General features: G+C 39.1%; 1 protein-coding gene across 1 annotated transcript in view; it reads left to right on the top strand.

Annotated features, from left to right (window-relative positions):
* Positions 1–20,033, top strand: part of LOC126189023 (protein lingerer) — a 133,544-nt gene that overhangs the window by 7,965 nt on the left and 105,546 nt on the right. Inside the window, 5 exon segments of the mRNA XM_049930846.1 lie at positions 2,291–2,489; positions 8,591–8,839; positions 11,248–11,513; positions 11,807–12,032; positions 19,815–19,969. Of these exon segments, the coding sequence (XP_049786803.1) occupies positions 2,291–2,489; positions 8,591–8,839; positions 11,248–11,513; positions 11,807–12,032; positions 19,815–19,969 (1,095 nt within the window).

Genomic DNA, 20,033 nt, shown 5'->3' with positions numbered 1-20,033 from the left:
TTCCATCAAAGCTCTTGATATTCATGCAAGTGGCTCTCTTTTCTCCAAAGGTCTCTTTAATTTTCCTGTAGGCAGTATCTATCTTACCCTAGTGAGATAAACCTCTACACCCTTACATTTGTCCTCTAGCCATCCCTGCTTAGCCATTTTGCACTTCCTGTCAATCTCATTTTTGAGACGTTTGTATTCCTTTTTGCCTGCTTCATTTACTGCATTTTTATATTTTCTCCTTTCATCAATTAAATTTAATATTTCTTCTGTTACCCAAGGATTTCTACTAGCCCTCGTCTTTTTACCTATTTGATCCTCTGCTGCCTTCACTATTTCATCCCTCAAAGCTACCCATTCTTCTTCTACTGTATTTCTTTCCCCCATTCCCGTCAGTTGTTCCCTTACGCTCTCCCTGAAACTCTTTACAACATCTGGTTCTTTTCAGTTTATCCAGGTCCCATCTCCTTAAATTGCCACCTTTTTGCAGTTTCTTCAGTTTCAATCTACAGTTCATAACCAATAGATAGTGGACAGAGTCCGCATCTGCCCCTGGAAATGTCTTACAATTTAAAACCTGGTTCCTAAATCTCTGTCTTACCATTATATAATCTATCTGATACCTGCTAGTAAATCCAGGGTTCTTCCATGTATACAACCTTCTTTCATGATTCTTAAACCAAGTGTTAGCTATGATTAAGTTATGCTCTGTGCAAAATTCTAACAGGCGGCTTCCTCTTTCATTTCTTAGCCGCAAGCCATATTCACCTACTACGTTTCCTTCTCTTCCTTTTCCTACTCTCGAATTCGAGTCACCCATGACTATTAAATTTTCGTCTCCCTTCACTACCGGAATAATTTCTTTTATCTCATCATACATTTCATCAATTTCTTCGTCATCTGCAGAGCTAGTTGTACTACTTGTACTACTGTGGTAGGCATGGGCTTCTTGTCTAATTTGGCCACAATAATGCATTCACTATGCTGTTTGTAGTAGCTTACCCGCACTGCTATTTTTTTATTCATTATTAAACCTACTCCTGCATTACCGCTATTTGATTTTGTATTTATAACCCTGTGTTCACTTGACCGAAAGTCTTGTTCCTCCTGCCACCTAACTTCACTAATTCCCATTATATCTAACTTTAACGTATCCATTTCCCTTTTTAAATTTTCTAACCTACCTGCCCGATTAAGGGATCTGACATTCCACGCTCCGATCCATAGAACGCCACTTTTCTTTCTCCTGATAACTACATCCTCTTGAGTAGTCCCCACCCGGAGATCTGAATGGGGGACTATTTTACCTCCGGAATATTTTACCCAATAGGACACCATCATCATTTAATCATACAGGAAAGCTGCATGTCCTCAGGAAAAATTGCTGCTGTAGTTTCACCTTGCTTTCAGCCGTTCGCAGTACCAAAACAGCAAGGCCATTTTGGTTAGTGTTACAAGGCCAAATCAGTCAATCATCCAGACTGTTGCCCCTGCAACTACTGCAAAGGCTGCTGCCCCTCTTCAGGAACCACACATTTGTCTGGCCTCTCAACAGATACCCCTCCGTTGTGGCTGCACCTATGGTACGGCTATCTGTATCATTGAGGCACGCAAGCCTCCCCACCAACGGCAAGGTCCATGGTTCATGGGGGGGGGGGGGACTTCTCTACGTATACACCCTGATATCACACTGTGGAAATATTGATTAAATGTCAGGGATGATGATTTACTGGTATCTATATGTAGCTATAATTTTTAATAATTTTGTTTGTATTTTATTGCTAATAAGAGTAGTAGTAAATATTCCATTTAATAGATTTGCCCTTTTATGCAATTGGCCTAAATAGCCACTGGTGTATTGTAAGGAGTCATAGAACAAACTTAATTTTAATAGTTCCTCAGGAGTGTGATGAGCTGATGTTAATGATGTGAACAGAAATTCAGAGATAGATGACAACGATAAGACATTGGCCTCTTACTCAGTCATGCCAGCTCAGATTCTTTGTCTGTCAGTCCACATTTAGGTATTTCTTGATTTTCCTATATGCTTAAGGCAATGGCCAGAACAGTTTCCTTGGAAGGGCACAGCCAGTTTCATTCCCCAATTTGAGTTTCTGGTCCATTTGATGTTGTTGATGGGATGTTGAACTGTAATCGTGATCAGCCAGTTACTGAAACGTGCAGGCTCTGTAATGTACTGAAGTATTTTTGAAAACATGTAAGCGGTAACAGAAGCGTTAGTGTTTTGTTTTCAGTCTGGTTTTTTTAAAGTAAGGTTTTTATATTTTTCTTCTGATTGCAGACTGGTTGGGAAACTACAAGTAAAAAGAAAAAGAATCGACAACCCAGTGCTGCAAAGACAGAAGCAACTGTGAATAATAGGGACACAGAACAAGAGGAATGGGATCGAGAAGGCGGAGCTGTTCAGGAAAGGGACCGTTCCCGCATACGGGGTGGCGGGCCTCCACGTATGAGGGGTGGACGTAATGATGCCAGAAGATGTGAGTTTATAAAAAGTTACTGTGTAGAACAAATATTGTAGGTTTAAGACCTATATATGGATACTGTTACCTGATGCTGAAAGGTATTTCAGTCAACCATTTCTTGTGGATACTAAAAAGTTTATTTGTACACAACAGGAAACTGTTGTGTTATTAGTTCTCAATTTTGCATATTGCATGAAGTGGCTTTGCAATTATATTGAACGTATTGGTTAAATTTAGATATGTGGGGTGTATGGGTATATGGAATTGTGTATTTTTCTGTTATCTGATTCAAAATTAACCCACACTGTTGGGTATGCTGTTCAAGAAATAAAATTGCCATAAATTATGTTCTGTCCAGATTCTTCAGCGGGACAGAAAAAAATGAATTACTTTATCATTCTGCATGACAAGTCATTAGTAAAATGTTTCTTTTTCAAGCTCATCACTTGATAGTTGCTCAGTTTGCATTGAAAATTATTCATCTAGCTGAATGGTTTGTATCTCTACTTTGGACAGGCGTTACCGGGGGAAACTGTTTTTAAAGTTTCCAATACAAAAGTATAATTCATTTCTACAGGCTTTGGAAAATGTTGTAGAATTGTCAAATTGGTACATAATTCAGTTTTTAGGTGTACTGAATATTCTTCGTGCCACTAAAACTTTACACTTTTGGGAATAGTTATTTGCTGATATGTCATACACAGTGAAGGATGACTGAGCTATTTCCAGGTAGTTCCATGTGGGACTTTGAAAAACAAATTTGCTATGCATTACCCTAAGAACATGATTTTTGCAGTGTCAACATGTGGGTAGTTAAGTGCAGAAACTTGAAAAACAAATTTGGTATGAATTCCCAAAAAATATGATTTTTACAATGCCAGTGTGTTGTACCATTGGGCCACATGCTTAATTTGTCTTTGAACTGAACTAAGAACGTATATACACTGATCTTTGATTAGAATACCAAAGGTATTATTAGTTACTTGCAGAAACAGGTGATGTTGGTTCGTTGTTAGCTAAGCAGACAGTATAATTGTGGTAAAAACAGCTTTAAGATATTGTACTTAATCTGTGCTTGTTTTCTGTTAATATGCAGTGCTGAGTCTCTACGTAGGTTTATAATAGCCTTATCAATTTGTTCTCATTCCTGCTGCTTGTTTCTTAAGACAAAAGTAGTTTTGCAGAGAAGTAAAGACTTTGAGAAATACAAATCGCAGTGGTTATGCCATGGGCAACAATTGTTGTTCACACATTGATATGACAACTCAGTATTCTAATATGGGTATAGGCCATTACCTTCTCAAGAATGACCATCAGTGAAATTAAAAACATGTGTCAACCATATGCTGTCTAATGGCTCAACACAGTGATAAGTGAGCTCTGAAATGATGAAAGCAAAATTAATTTGTTCAAATTATTTTCTATTGTTGTGTTTTTGCAGCTCAAAATTTTCACTCTTTCCTTGACTTTTGTTAAAAATACTGAAGGGATCGATATCATGTCCACTCATTTTCTTGTTATATAAAATGATCTGCCATCACGCATTCAAGAATCAGAAACAATTCTCTTTGCTGACAATAGAAACGTTTTATCAGACTTTACGGGGAAATTTCAAACTTGACAATGTAAATATTTTCTGGTGTTGCTCATATGGAAATTTATGTAGAGTAATTGATTCAAGAAGTTCCTGTCCACTGTGGAGACTACAAAAATTAGCTTCATGCCGAACCCCAAACATGCAGATCCTAACATGTCATGTGTAGTAAGTTGATGTAAAATAAAATTAGACCATGTAGTCATACACAGAGAGCTTGATGTTCCTTCCTTTCCTATTCAGTGAATGTGATACAGTCATGGCAAAATGATTGCCATAAGAATTCTTTCACCATAGGGAGTCGTCGTGTACTGTGGAGTTGATTTATTTAAATGTTATAAACATTAAGCTCTTTTACCATCCTCATCTGACTACACAATCTTTTTATTGTCGTTCATGTAGTCTATACCGTTCACATTGGGCAGCTTACTGTTTCCTTCATATTTACCAATAACTTCAATTTCAAACAGTGGAAACTTCAGGTTGGAATATCAGAATTATTAGGAGAAAGATAGATTGCTGCTCTCTGTAAAGACGACCAGTTGAGTTGCAGACAAGCACAACGAAAAGATTGTTTCACATAGTTTTCAATCAAAGCCTTCTTCAGCAAAGAAAACACAACATAACTGATACGGCACCGGCACTATACCTGATAACCTCAAAAAGACAACTACAGTGCAAGATATGCAGAACAACACATATTCGAACACCATGACTTACTTGACTTAATTGCTTTTACTCCGATATGGAGCATAGGGCACATATTAGAGCTCTCTATCTGACCCTGTTCGTTGCCGTCTTCTTGATGTTACTCCAGGACTGGCCAATGGCTGCCACCTCAGCTTCAACAGTCCTGCGCCAGGTCGACCTCGGTCTGCCTCTCCTCCTTGCTCCTTGTGGATTCCATTCTAAAGCCTGCTTTGGAATATATTGCAGGCCTTTTCTCAGAGTGTGTCCAATCCATCTCCATTTCCCTTCTTTCATGGTTATCTCGGCTTTCCGTTGTTGGGTGTTGGTTTGAGATATTATTTGGGCAGCATACTCTCAGTATAGTCCTCAAACATTTATTGTTGAAAGTTTGTAGCCCTACTCGTGTTTTAATTTGTGCTGTCACCTTCCACGTCTCACACCTGTAAAAGAGCTAACAGATTTTACATTTGAGTCAAAGATTGTAAGCTTTACCTTCAACAGTTTTTCACGAAATGTCCAAACTGGTCGCAGCTGGGCAAAGCCCCTTTTGCCTTTTTTATCCTTCTTTCAACGTCTTCTGTCGCTCCTCAGTTTTTGGAAACAGTACTTCCCAGACTACAAAGGCTCTTCACTTGCTCAGTCTCCTCTTCTTTCACAGCTAGTGCACTCTTGTTCTTACTGTTCATTCTAAGTTATTTAGCCTTAGCCATGTTTATTTTTAATCCAACTCTCTGAGCTTCTGTTTCCAATTCCTTAAGTTTCTCACTCATATCCTTGAAAATGAAAATGTGGGACAGAAGGCAGATGTATATCTCTCCTTTTCTCTCGGTTTACCTTCATGACATCTAATGTCAGTAAAAACAGCAGTGGTGAAAACAAACAACCCTGCCTTACTTCAGAATTTAAAGTAAATGGTTCTGAGAGATTTCCATCATATTTCACCTGGCAAGTATATTCTCTGTACATCATCTTCACGATACTGATGATCTTTGGAGATACTCCATAACTTTGCATTGTTTTCCAGATGGCTTCACACTCCACCTTGTCAAAGGCTTTTTCAAAGTCGACGAAGGAGACCAGTATTCCATGGATTGCTCAATAATGATGCTTAAGGTGTTGATTTGGTCTGTGCATGGTATGCTTTCTCTGAAACCAGCCAGTTCTTTCCTGAGCTTACAATCCATGGGCACTCTGGGACGATTTAAAACAATCCTTGAAAATACTTTACTGGGTATAGACAAAAATGCGATGTCACACCAGTTGTTGCACTTCGTCAGGTCTCCTTTCTTGGGCAACTTGATAAGGATTCCCTTCCTCCAATCTTCCGGGATGGTTTCTGTGTTCCAGATTTCTTGGAACAGGGGCAGTAACACATCTGCTGTTACTTCATAGTCTGCCTTGAGCATTTCCGTCACCAAACTATCTACACCAGGTGCCTTGTTATTCTTGCAGCTTTTAAGAGCCTTGATAGTTTCGCTCTTATTGGTAGGGTGAGTATTGATTTGCAGTGCAGGTGTTTCCTGTTGGTTGTAGTGGTTCCACCTGCTTCATTTATTCATTTGTTGTCCTCAGTGTCAACGTACTGCGTTGCTACACTGGCTGAAAAATGGGGTTTGTAATTTGGGCACTGGCTACTGTAAATAATTTAGCTGACAGGTACACATTTGCGTTTCATGGTAGTTTACTTTCACTTTGCACAACCACCCAGCAATACACAGTTATATGTGAATGGCAGTGCACTATTGTTTAAACTTTCCATAAGCCTCATTAATAGTTCTCAGACGAACCTCCACGTACTGCTACAATAGTTCACTGTTGAATGTCTGTGAGCAATAAAAACATAACCACATAGTTCACAGTTCTTGAAGAATAAACAGGTACATATGGAGCAGACACTGTCATTGTTTTTACACATGGCCTAATTTTTTAACACTTATTCCACAGTTAAGTTGAAGAATTGTTGTTATTCTAACCAACACAGGTTTCTCATCTGAAACTCGGCCGTGACCAAAAATTGGGCCCTCTTATATCCTCACAATAACAGGTGCTGAAACTACACACTGTTTGAAGTTCAGTTTACAGAAATTACAATTAAAACTTAACTCATTAAATTGACCGAATACATTGAAAAATTGCGTCTCTTATAAAAGTTTCTTCTACCACAAGGATTAAGCCGAATTATTTGTTTAAATCGTGAAATTAACATATATAGTCACACAAACAATACTTTTGACAAAACTATTAATTACTTTGGAATTAATTAAGGACTGGCTTTGCTAACATGTTATCGAATAGTCAAATAAATACTTTAAGAATACTATTAGTTCGTCTTCCAAATGTTTATAGTTAGTACCGAATTTATATTTGTTTATACGTCAACAGTAGAATTTAAGTTATGAAAAAATCACTGGTTTCACTCTATGACAAAAGATGCTAACTAGGAATAGTAAAAAAAAAAAACCTTACAACATTGATTACATAAATAAAACTAGGCACACAATTAGATCTGGTGGTATTTACTTTAAAGCTGAGGGCCAAACTTTTTCTATTATGAAAATAAAGATTATATTCACATATATTAATGGTAAATTGTTAAGTGAGAAAATGAATTAAGGAGGCAGATGGCAAAACAAGAGGGGAATTAAAATTTTCCCAGCTTGCTTCGTCACAAGGTCTAGTTCCTCCTGCTCTTGTTCTTCTTGATGTATTAGGGTCATGTTCAATATCTCACTGAAATATTCCTTCCATTGCTTTAGCTGCTCCTCACTATTGGTCAACAGTTCACCTTCTTTAGACTTTACTGGCTTACTTTCTTTAATGCTTTCCTGGGGCAGCTGTTTGGAGATACTATATAGCTATTTCGAATCGCCCTTTTCTGCTGCCTCTTAAGCTCTTTCTGCAAGCTGTTCTACCCAATTTCTTCTAAGAGATCTAGTGTTTCGTAAAGGTGGTTGTGTGCCTGTGGTGAACTTGTGTAGTGTTTCTCTTCACTTGCCAGTGAACTTCATTGTACCTTGCCCTAAGGCGTTGTTTTTCTTCATTGTCCTTACACTGGTTGATCAAGGCCTTTATTTCTCTCCTTTCTTCAATCTTCTGCCACGTATGATCAGATATCCATGGCTTTCTTCTGGTGTCCTGGAATCCTAATACCTTCTCACTCCATTTTAGGAAGGTTTTCTTGATTTTATTCCACTTCCTATTCAAACAGCATACAAAATACTTATTTACATATCTGCACTTGACAATGAGAAAAGAAATTCTTGAAATGCATCATGCTAAGCATGAAAAAAAATGTAACTAGTGCAGTATTTCATTATTTAAATAATTACTGACAACTGCAGGCTTTCAAAAACATCAATTATGACATATGAAATTGAATCAAACATTCCTAATTCCCAGACAGCTATCAGTTCTAGTTACATCAGCGGTTTTTATTAGATAATAAACCATCATTAGATTATAAACAAATCCCTGACAGGTCTTCTGACACTTGTTATGTACATATATCATACATAAAGTGCAAGGGGGTATCCTATATGTAACTTTTACAGCTTAAAACTTTATTTCCCACATTTTACACCATTTTTTTAAGTCCCTTGAAAAGTGTACGAGTGAGGTTTCACTGTATTTTAATGTAGTACTCATTTGTATTATTTTTGTTTTCCTCTGTGCAGCTGTATTTTTACTGTTCATGTTGTTGCAGTTGGCCTTAAGGTGGAAATTAGAATAGTAGAGTTGTAAATAAACGCTCATTCAAACCTTATTTGATACACATTATTTACATTACTTCTACAAGTTAAAATTACAATTTGTGTGCCTTTTTTTTTTTTAGGGCGTGGACGTGAAAATAAAGAAAATGAGAAAAATTTAGAGGAGAGTCGAGGGGAGGGGTTTTATCGTGGTGGAGGTGGAGGACGAGTGCTGAATGGCCCAGGTCGATCTGGTAGAGGTGGACGAGGTGGAGGTCGCCTAGGTCCTCGTACATTCCAGAGCCGTGACAAGACTGGTTTCCCTAGGTCTATAGATACGTGGAACAACCCCACTGCAGATGACAGTTCTGGTGGAGATCCGCTAAAAATGGGTAGGTCAATGTTTACTGTTGTGATATATCTGCCAATAACTATTTATTATTAGTGTCAGAGACGCCAGAGTTGGCAGTCTCGTGTATGTGAAGTGTGCTTGCTTGTGAGAATGAATGTTGTGTGTTTGACTTTCTTTTTCTGACAAAGGCCGAAGCCGAAAAGTTATGTGTAAGTGTCTTTCAACTGTATCTGTGTGCACTTAACATTTTATCTTTACAGTAAGAAGCAGTCAATCTTTTCCTACTTTGTTGATACTTTAGCGTAAGAACATTCTAGATTGAAAGTGCATTTGATTTGTGGTTGCTCAGCAAGCTTTCATTTCTTTGCGTAGACTGTCAAGCCTAATATTTGTGCTGTGTGCTATCAATCAAAAGCAATGTCTCCATGGTAGCTTCTTCCAGATTGGAACTGACCAACTTGTGGTAAACAAGTTGTAGCTATATTTGAGAGATAAGAGAAATTTTAAAAGAATATAGATACACATCAAAGTATTATTTTGGACTTTCCATCATTTTCGAAAATAGTTCAAGCAGGAGCTGGAATTGTTCCAAGCTGTATCCGAAGAAAGTCATTCTGTGTCCTTGACCCACTATCAATAATTTGAAACTCAATATCTTGGAAGATGAATGGTGACTTGTATGTAGCCACACAAAGTTCCAGTTTTTCTTTCTTTCCGTGAGAGCGGGCAGGGGTGTTCACACACACACACACACACACACACACACACACACACACACACACACAGTCTGCAGTCTCAGATAACTGAAACCGCATTGTGAGCAGCAGAAACAGTGCATGAAGGGAGTGGTGACTGGGTGGGGTAAGGAGGAGGCTGGGGCAGGGAGCCTCCCCTTCCCCCAATCATAATGTTGACATATGCCAACAAACTGAAAATATTATTCTTCTTTCATTTCCAAAAACATGAAAACATAATCTGTGCTTCCATTAAGCATCATTTTACATACTTCATAAAATGATGACAAAACCAGTCTAGTGTGACCCAGACTTGACTCAGTATATTTAATACAGATGTCCACATTACAAGAAGTCATACAGCAAACAGAACTAGCAAGATGGTTTGGGCCATTAAGTTACAAAGTCAAATAACTTGCGATGACGGAGATGTGCCATTCCTACTTGTCGACGCTAAAAGTGCTTGCGGCCAGAATAAGTGCATTGCTACACATCATCATTCTTGTGCATATGCAAATGGTTTTCTTGGCATTATTTTTGAATTTACTTTTTAACAAATAGCAACACCATACAATGGTTGGTTATTTTGAGGAAGAAATTTCGGAAAATGTTTGTTTGTAGCACAGTGTTGTATGGTAGCAAATTGTGGAGTGTTGGAATATTGGAAAGGAAGAGAATCGAACTGTTATGTGCTGTAGAAGAAAGTTGAAAATAAAGGTGGACAGATTCAGAATGAGAGGTTCTCTGCAGAATCAGTGAAGAGAGGAACATGTGGGAAACACTGACAAGGAGGAGGATACAATTGAAATGTCGTGTATTAAGACAGCAGGGAATGCTACTAGAGGGTAGAAACTGTAGGTGAAACAGAGATTGGAGTACACCTGACAAATAATTGATGCAGGGTGCAAGTACTGCTTTGAGATGAAGAGATTGTCACAAGAGAGGAAATCATCGAGGGCTGCATTGAACCAGTCAGAAGAATGAGCTGAAAAAAGAGGGAGAGATAGGACCATCAACTGAATTGACATAAGTGTCAGTGAACACCCTAGAAATTTCAGGGAACTCACATGCTTCCAGAAATAGTGTTTAATTATTGGAAGCCAAATGAAGGCAGAAAGACAAGGATGGTAAGAAGTGACATCGGTTCATAAGGATCGGAAAAATGGAAAACTGTGAAAATAGAAGCAAAGACGAGTACTTAGGCCATGATAATTATTTTTTTATTAAGAAATAAGTGAATTGCAGATATAAACACAGGAAAGTGCTAGTATCCTTTATCATTGCAAGTCTTTCCTTATCTGGTTTTTGTCATGTTCGTTAAGTAAAAGAAGATATGTTTGCTCCTCTGTTGAGCACTGAAGCATCCCTATTTGGCATATGATGATGTAAAATCATGCAATTCAGTGCTTTAAGAAGGATCACACTACTGTGGGTTGTGTTTGGTAAAATGACTGTGCTTCTTAAAAGTATCAAATTTGCCATAAAATAGGAGTAGTTTGCACCATTTAAATTTCTAAATTCATACTTGCCTCCTTTCCCTCCCTCTTCTTTCAGCATTGCATAAATATGGAATATACACTGTTAAATAGGGTGAGAATAAATTGCAGTATCATATTACAAATTGTATACATTTTGTTTTTGTTAACTTTAGTATAGGTACAATAATTTCATATCACTACTTCTTTATTAGTGCATTTTCTCTGGTTTGGCACAGAAAAATGGGGCGAATTCCCTTCACCGGAAGATTGGGACAATGAAGAATACACTGGTTCACTAGCAGACAGCAAGGTATTCACGCCCAGTGGTGGTACAGTGGAACCTGTAGTCAACTCTGAACCAGTTATTCCCACACAGGAACCAACTACAGAGTTGTCGTCTGCATTGACGTCGCAGACTCTTTCAAGCAGTGTGGCATCTAGTTCAAGCCAGATGTCTCAGAGCCTTGAAATACATCAGTCAACAACAAATCAGCTGTCGCAAGTAAGAGCAGTGTACAAGAAATACATATTGTGTGGACCTATTTTCAGTTTGAGCTCATTTAGTTGTTTGTTCATGAAATTCTTTGATGAGCCTTACTTAAATGTTTTAAACATCATCTTTGCAAAAAGTATTCCTTTGCAATATATGGTTATGTGGAACCATACTTTGGCCCTTCTCATGTTTCCTGGACAACATGTTACTGCTTTGATATTGTATATAATTTGTGAAACTGCTTCTTTTTTTATTGTCTGAGCTGTTCATCTGAAAATAATTTGTGTATGGTATGTTTTTAGAGTCCAGTTCCTGTAGGTGTCAACCAATTAAATTCAACACAGTCTGAGTACCTGAATCAATTATCACAAGCAACAGAAAACCTAAAATCTGCTGTTGGCATTGGCACAAGTACATCTGCAGGAACTTCCTTTGGGACAACAAGTAGTAGCAGTTACACTGTCTCATCATCGTCAGCATCATCTTACCAGCCTCCTAGTCCTCCATCAGGGTTCACATCTTCAGCAGGTAATTAATTTTCACAAATTATACTTTGTTTTCTCCATGCTGTTCGTGTGAAAAGTCAAATTTATGATCCATGCAAAAATTTAATCCTTCTCTTTAGCATCTTGTGTGTTGGCTAGAAGCCCGCTTGAAAGCAAAGTTCACATCCTATATAATGTCCAGCAAATGCAAAAAATGAGCCATAATGGCCTGTCTCTAGGCATGCTTTGCAGCTTTAGGACAACAAAGTTGTCTGAACTACCAAATATCTTGTATGAGCCCAGTGGATACACATTGACTTCAAAGATTTGCAATAGAGTTTATACATAAGTATCCTCAGAGGCAATTCATTAAACATGGTGACATTTCACCAACAAAAGGACTCTGGTGTGGTTGTCAAGTGTTTAATGAGAACTGGCTGAGATCCGGAGGTAACTTTGGCCAGGCATGGATAGATCGGGCCAACTTGGACACGGATACACATTCACTACAAGGTTGCTTTATTAGAATCTAATTTGTGTAGTTCCCTGTGACTACTAATGGCATTCATATTCTTGTGTACCAGTAGCGAAAGGCACCTGAAAATTCTTGCTATTGGCTGGAACCCTTATGCCACACTGAGGACATGTGATGTGGCAGTGTAGTTATAAGGCAAAGGTGCTTCACTGCAGGTGCTGTGGACGTAGAAGGTGCATTCAGGCTATGAAACTTCAGACTTTTCTCTCAGAACTGAAAACAGATAAAAACATGCAGTTTGTTTTTTTAAAAAAAGCATGCATTTGTGAATGCATGAAAGAGATGGCTGCCCTGTACACCATACAGAACTAAAGTGACTACATGGAGAGTGAGGAATGTTTTCCCTACTTAAAATGGTGGCATTTTCTTTATAAGAACAGCATACAATCATATGTTTTCTCCATTTACACAGTGCAACATCGATTGAAATTAATTACTAGTTAATTGAGAGGTGGTGATGGTGTCGTGGATGAGTCTAATGTCGCTATATGGGTGTGACAGTTCAAGAAGGTAGAACATCTTGTGTTAACAAACCAAGACAATCTCAGCCTCGCAACAGCCAGTTTGACCACATGATCGAGTGAGTGCAGAAATTTGTTTTGGGTGATTTCCGAATGTGTATGGAACACACCACCTCCAATGTTGAAATTTCCGTGTGATCTGTGCACACAATCCTGCATGAAGACATGAAAATGTGAATCTTTCATGTGGGTGTCATGAATGCAGGTGGATGACCACAATGTCATGCGTGTAGCATGTTGTTGGACAATGTTCACACAATCATTGCATGAATGCGACTTTCTTTTCATTGATTGTGATAAGGGATGAAACATTAATGTCCTTTTTCAGTCCTTAAATGAAGTGCCAATCAGCTCAGCGGAAGCGTGTGTATGTGCCAATACGCACATGCACTAGCCACTGCCAAAAAAAATTTGGCTAAGCGCCAGTGCTGAAAAAGTAATGGTGCCCATGTTGTGAGACAGCAGTGGTGTAATCCTTATTTATTGCTTTCCAGGGGACTCTATAGTGACAGGTGCATCATACCAAGATATTTGGAAGAACAAGCTCCTTCCAGCATTGCATGAAAAACTGTCAGAAAAGCAGCAGGTGTAGTTTCTCACCAAGACAACTCACCAGCATATCGGGTGAATGCGATACTGCAGTTTCTTTTTGACAATGACTGAAATGATTTCTAATGCTCCCCACTCGGATGACCAGGTTCCTAGTCAATTTGGGTGTTTAGAAAACGAAAGACACTACCTGGATGATCATTCACTAGCAATGCTGCTATTGCGTCAAATGGTTTTCCAGTGCTCAAACCAGACTCGTAAAGCATTCACAGTGGCTGTGGAATCATGGCATTGATATTTTGAAAAGTGTGCACAGCTGCAGGAAGATAAGGTCAAGAAGTAATATAAGTTTCAACGTGAGAAAAATTGGAGGCATTACAACTTGAATGCACCACATACTACTAGTTCATTATACGTTCAGTTCAGTAGACATTAGAGAAGTCAAATTTTTTGGCATGGCAGATTTAGGGCTACTTTACCTTAGGACTAACTAAATAATAGTTATCCTTTTCAATGCTACAGATGTGCTCTCTGCAGTCCATGCTGAGGGTGGCTTTTGTTATGGCTGCACTGCTCCCCAGATTCTGGTGCCTGAAATACACATTCCAACCAAATTGAAATACTTTTCATCTGATTTTTCAGAAAGTATTAGGTGAAAAATTTGATTTTTGCACATCTTATGGTTTGATATTTTTTGTAAGAGGTAAAAATGCACTGTGTAAACTTTGTCTGGTACCGCGCGCCACGGAATTTGAATCCCCGCTGGACGTCATGGACATTGAAGACCCCGAAAGGTCTCCTCACTATCGTGCCGTAAGCTGTGGAAGTGTGTGCCTCCTGGCCCGCACATATTGTGAGGCACCATAGTGGAACGTGGTTCCAGCGGCCCATAGCGGCGCCCCCAATCATGTGTTTAAGCTCCTGGCTCTCACTCAGCCAGCGAGTCTAATTGTTGCATGTGTCTTGACATATCGCCTCGATAACAAATCACGCGTTTACCATTCTTTGTTTTCATTACTAGTGGACATCTTGGGTTCGTTTGGTTGTCTCTGTCACTCCGTTGCTTCTGGCACGTTGTCATAAGATCTCTCTCGATCGTCTGTCGTTGTTTCATGTCTGTCCTTTCCGTTAGTTTGTTTATTCGCGGGCCTCTCTCTGTTTGGTCCCGCCACGTTTTCTCGGCCACCCCGAGACTGTTCTGGTCGCGATTACAACAGGTTGCAACACTTTGCATATGATTGATTTTAGCCGTTATATTGCAGCAAACAAAATGTACGTAAGATACCAAATTTTATTTAAAATTGAGGGCAGAACGATATCTCATTCAGTTTTGAAGTTATTAGATTTTATATCCGATAGACAGTTGTGTGCAACATGCCCATTTGTGTCCTTGTGCACAGTGAATCTTGTTGTCATAACAGTCATCATATCTCATAAGCAGTTCCAGATATTAAAATGAGGTTTCTCGCAAATTATAGCACACAATGAGGTATTTATGTTGTATGATAAATGCTTGAAATTTTTTTACTCACCGAAATTTGGAAGTAAGCTGTTCATGGCAGTGGAAGGTCGACAGGTCAGGACACACACACACACACACACACACACACACACACCACTGTAGGAGGTGCACATGTACACATATACAGCACCTGGGGAAGAGTGTAGCAGGCTGTAAATACAGGGTTATTACAAATGATTGAAGCGATTTCACAGCTCTACAATAACTTTATTATTTGAGATATTTTCACAATGCTTTGCACACACATACAAAAACTCAAAAAGTTTTTTTAGGCATTCACAAATGTTCGATATGTGCCCCTTTAGTGATTCGGCAGACATCAAGCCGATAACCAAGTTCCTCCCACACTCGGCGCAGCATGTCCCCATCAATGAGTTCGAAAGCATCGTTGATGCGAGCCCGCAGTTCTGGCACGTTTCTTGGTAGAGGAGGTTTAAACACTGAATCTTTCACATAACCCCACAGAAAGAAATCGCATGGGGTTAAGTCGGGAGAGCGTGGAGGCCATAACATGAATTGCTGATCATGATCTCCACCACGACCGATCCATCGGTTTTCCAATCTCCTGTTTAAGAAATGCCGAACATCATGATGGAAGTGCGGTGGAGCACCATCCTGTTGAAAGATGAAATGGCGCTGTCGGTCTCCAGTTCTGGCACGAGCCAATTTTCCGCGGGCTACGCGTGAAACTTGCCCGCACGCGTTCAACTGTTTCTTTTCTCACTGCAGGCCGACCCGTTGATTTCCCCTTACAGAGGCATCCAGAAGCTTTAAATTGCGCATACCATCGCCGAATGGAGTTAGCAGTTGGTGGATCTTTGTTTAACTTCGTCCTGAAGTGTCGTTGCACTGTTATGACTGACTGATGTGAGTGCATTTCAAGCACGACATAAGCTTTCTCGGCTCCTGTCGCCATTTTGTCTCACTGCGCTCTCGAGCGCTCTGACAGCAGAAAACTGAAGTGCGGCTTCAGCCGAACAAAACTTTGAGTTTTTCTACGTATCTGCAGTGTGTCGTGACCATTTGTCAATGAATGGAGCTACAGTGAATTTATGAAATCGCTTCAATCATTTGTAATAGCCCTGTACATGTCCACAGCAGCAAAAGGGTTAATATTGGTGTGAAAAACCGCACACTAATCTGATGGGGAAGTAGATGTTAATGTAGCCTGTTAGTTTTTTATTTACTTTGCCAGATGAAGACGCACTTCATAGCTACTTCCTCCTTGATGTTGCATTTCTTCGTTGCTTCCAACTTAGCTTTGTGATTGAGGTAGCTAATCTTTATAAATTTTCTTAGTCTTAAATGCAGAGCAATAACTGTCTTTAACTTTGTAAACCTTTTGTTTTGAAACTGAGCACAGATATTTTAGGAAATTTATTTGTTTGCGTACTAGGTTTCCATGCTGGTGTTGGAAGAGTAAAGACCACAAGAGAGAGAATTCATATCCAATCTGCATTAGGCACTTCTACTTTGCCTTTTGCTGCAGGAAAACTTAAAGATGCAGTGTACTTCACCACATCTGGAAGATTCTCATAGATTAGTGTCATTGCACACTGTTGCCACATCTGTTGACAAATTTTCTTTGAAGTTGACAGCCTCTAGTATTTATGCTGATGGTGATTCACTGTTATTACACTGATATCAATGGTGATAGTGCAGAGGGATGCAGAATCTGAATCATTGTCATACTGAGAAAACCCTGTGTTTAATTCTTCAGTAAAGTGTCATGTTCCCACAGAAACAATAACCACTTCTCACCCATCAGTATAAGGGAAAACCACTATGTTCCTTACTTTTTACAAAAAATATCTAGTTGTGGTACCCTAGAAGAAAAAATTTCAATAGATGTTGATATGTAATTGATTTCAATCATTTTTAGTCCCTTCAAAAGGCCATAAAGAGATTTCATTTGTGCAACAAAGCCTTTTCCTCAATGAAACATTGTCTCAAAATATGGTAGAAAACCCAAAGAGGTTCTGGTCGTATGTAAAGTACACCAGTGGAAAAAAAATAGTAAATACCGTCACCGCTCGATGATGATGGAAATGTTACCAATGATGGTGCCACTAAAGCGGGGTTACTAAATATAGTTTTCCGTAATTCCTTCACGAAAGAACAAGTAGTAAATATTCCAGCATTTGAAACAAGAACAGAAGCATGAGTGACATAAAAATAGATATCTTAGGTGTTGCGAAACAACTCAAGAAAGGCAAGTCTTCCGGTCAATATGGTATTCCAATCAGGTTCCTTTCAGAGTATGCAGACACAGTAACAGCTTTCTTAGCAATCATATGCAACCGCTCACTTGACAAAATGTCTGTTCCTAAAGACTGGAAAGTAGCACAGGTCACACAAATATTCAAGAAAGGAAATTGGAGTAACCCATTGAATTACATACCCATATCACTGACTTCAATTTGCAGTAGGATTTTGGAGTGTGTACTGTACTTGAACATTATGAATCACCTTGAAGAAAATGACTTATTGATACATAACCAACACGGATTCAGAATATATCGTTCTTGTGGAACACAACTAGCTCTTTATTCCCATGAAGTAATGAGTGCTGTCGACAAGGCATTTCAGATCGATTACATATTCCTAGATTTCCAGAAGGCTTTTGATACCATTCCTCACAAGCGACTATTAATCAAATTCCGTGCATATGGAGTATCGCCTCAGTTATGTGACTGGATTCGTGATTTCCTCTCAGAGAGATCACAGTTTGTAGTGATAGATGGTAAATCATCGAGTAGAACAGAAGTGATATCTGGCATTCCGCAAGGTAGTGTCATAGGCCTTGTGCTGTTCCTGATTTACATAAATGGTCTAGGTGATAATCTGAGCAGCCCCCTTAGATTGTTTGCAGGTGACTCTGTAATTTACCGTCTAGTAAAATCGTCAGATGATCAATTCCAATTACAAAATGATCTTGAGAGAATTTCTGTATGGTGCGAAAAGTGGCAGTTGGCACTAACCTAAAAAAGTGCGAGGTCGTGCACATGGGTACTAAAAGAAATCCGATACATTTTGGGTATATGATAAATCGCAGAAATCTAAGGGCCGTCAATTCGACTAAATACCTAGGAATTACAATTACAAGCAACTTAAATTGGGAGACCATATAGATAATATTGTGGGGAAGGCGAAACAGACTGCACTTTGTTGACAGAACGCTCACTGAAGAGACAGCCTACATTACACTTGTCTGTCCTCTGCTGGAGAATATTGCTGCGTGGTGTGAGATCCTTACCAGGTAGGATTGATAGAGGGGATCCTTACCAGGTAGGATTGGTGGAGGACATCGAAAAAGTGCAAAGAATGGCAGCTCGTTTTAGTGGCAGTCACTGAAGCAAAGGCAGTTTTCTTTGCGGTGAGATCTATTTACGAAATTTTAATCACCAGCTTTCTCTTCTAAATGCAAAAATATTTTGTTGACACCCACCTATGTAGGGAGAAATGATCATCATAATAAAACAACAGAAATCAGAACTCGAACGGAAAGATTTAGGTGTTCCTTTTTTCACACGCGCCATTCGAGAGTGGAATGGTAGAGAAGTAATATGGAAATGGTTTGATGAATCCTCTGCCAGCCACTTACCATGTGAACTGCAGAGTAACCATGTAGATTTGAAAAAGCACATACTGGTCTTTATTCCAGATTCACTATGTGCAAGTTAACATTCATCTTTTGTAAATCTCAGAGTTCAGTGCACTGAAGACTTCAACAAACTCAGTGAAGTTATTTTATTTGTCCTGATGAAGAACATACTTCACTCAAACCATTTGGTAGCATAATACCTACATCTAGGAAATGGTTCTGCAACAACTTAAAGAGATGGTGTTGTACCCATACATTGTTTGTTGTGTCGGCTACTATGGGAGTCAACGTTGACACAAATAAGGAAGAAGAGAAGTATCAATGGCTGGTGGCAGGAATCTAAAATCATCTGTACAATACACTTTCTAGTTAACAGAAAACTTTGTTTCTATTAAGGGAAGAAACAGCACTTAACTTTCAGTGTTTCCTGTGCCTCCTATATAATAGTTCTTCAATCTCCATTACTATTAGCAGAATGCTGGCTAAGTAACGTCTTCCTGTTAGTCAGTACTAATGCTATCGAAGACTGCGACTTAACTGGGCCAACCAGTGAAGGGCGGGTGGCTAAAACAGTGTTGCCAGGGGCTGCTGAACTGTGTCTTCGTGATGGTGTGGCATTGCCTGCTCTTATCATTAGCGTGTGGGTTAGTGCAGTCTTGATGCCATTTTGTGGCACTGTGCTGGTTGGCATGCAGTTGATACTTAGGACTGCACATTTTTGGTGTCTGCTGGATTCAGAATAGGTTTTTTTATATTGACGCACAATTCCTTCTGAACCTTTATAGTTTTCCACCTGTATGAATGTCACACCTGTGACGTGTGCTCAGGGTCTTTTACTGTCTTTGATGTTGATCTGAAGGAAATGAGTTGTGTGTATATAAACTGTAAACTTAAGCGCATATGGTCTTATTTGTATCAGTTAGCTGATGTAGCCACTGAGGATATATGTAAAACCTCGGTCCTTAAGACAATACTGTGCATATAGTGTAAGGCATGCGCATGAGTGTATGTGTTACTTGATATAATTTTAAACTTGACTGATGTAAATTTTATATGCTTTTCAAAACTCTGTAACTACGCAACTTGTGTTACAGCGCCATTTTCTACATCCAGTTACGTAAGTTCCTCTAGTACCTACAGCCCGCAGATACAAGAGCAGCCTGCAGAATCTCCATCAACCACCACCCAGTCACAATCCATACCAACGCGGACGAAAACACAGCGGCCAAGAGTTCCTCCTCCCTCAAAAGTAAATACTTGTGTAATCTTGTGCATTCATGTATTTAGTGTGTTGTTAACATTTAATTGTAAAT

The sequence above is a fragment of the Schistocerca cancellata genome, chromosome 5 (assembly GCF_023864275.1).
Source record: "Schistocerca cancellata isolate TAMUIC-IGC-003103 chromosome 5, iqSchCanc2.1, whole genome shotgun sequence".
Classification (NCBI taxonomy): domain Eukaryota; kingdom Metazoa; phylum Arthropoda; class Insecta; order Orthoptera; family Acrididae; genus Schistocerca; species Schistocerca cancellata.
The sequence above is the reverse complement of the archived record's forward strand: the minus strand, read 5'-3'. Positions and strand labels throughout refer to the sequence as shown.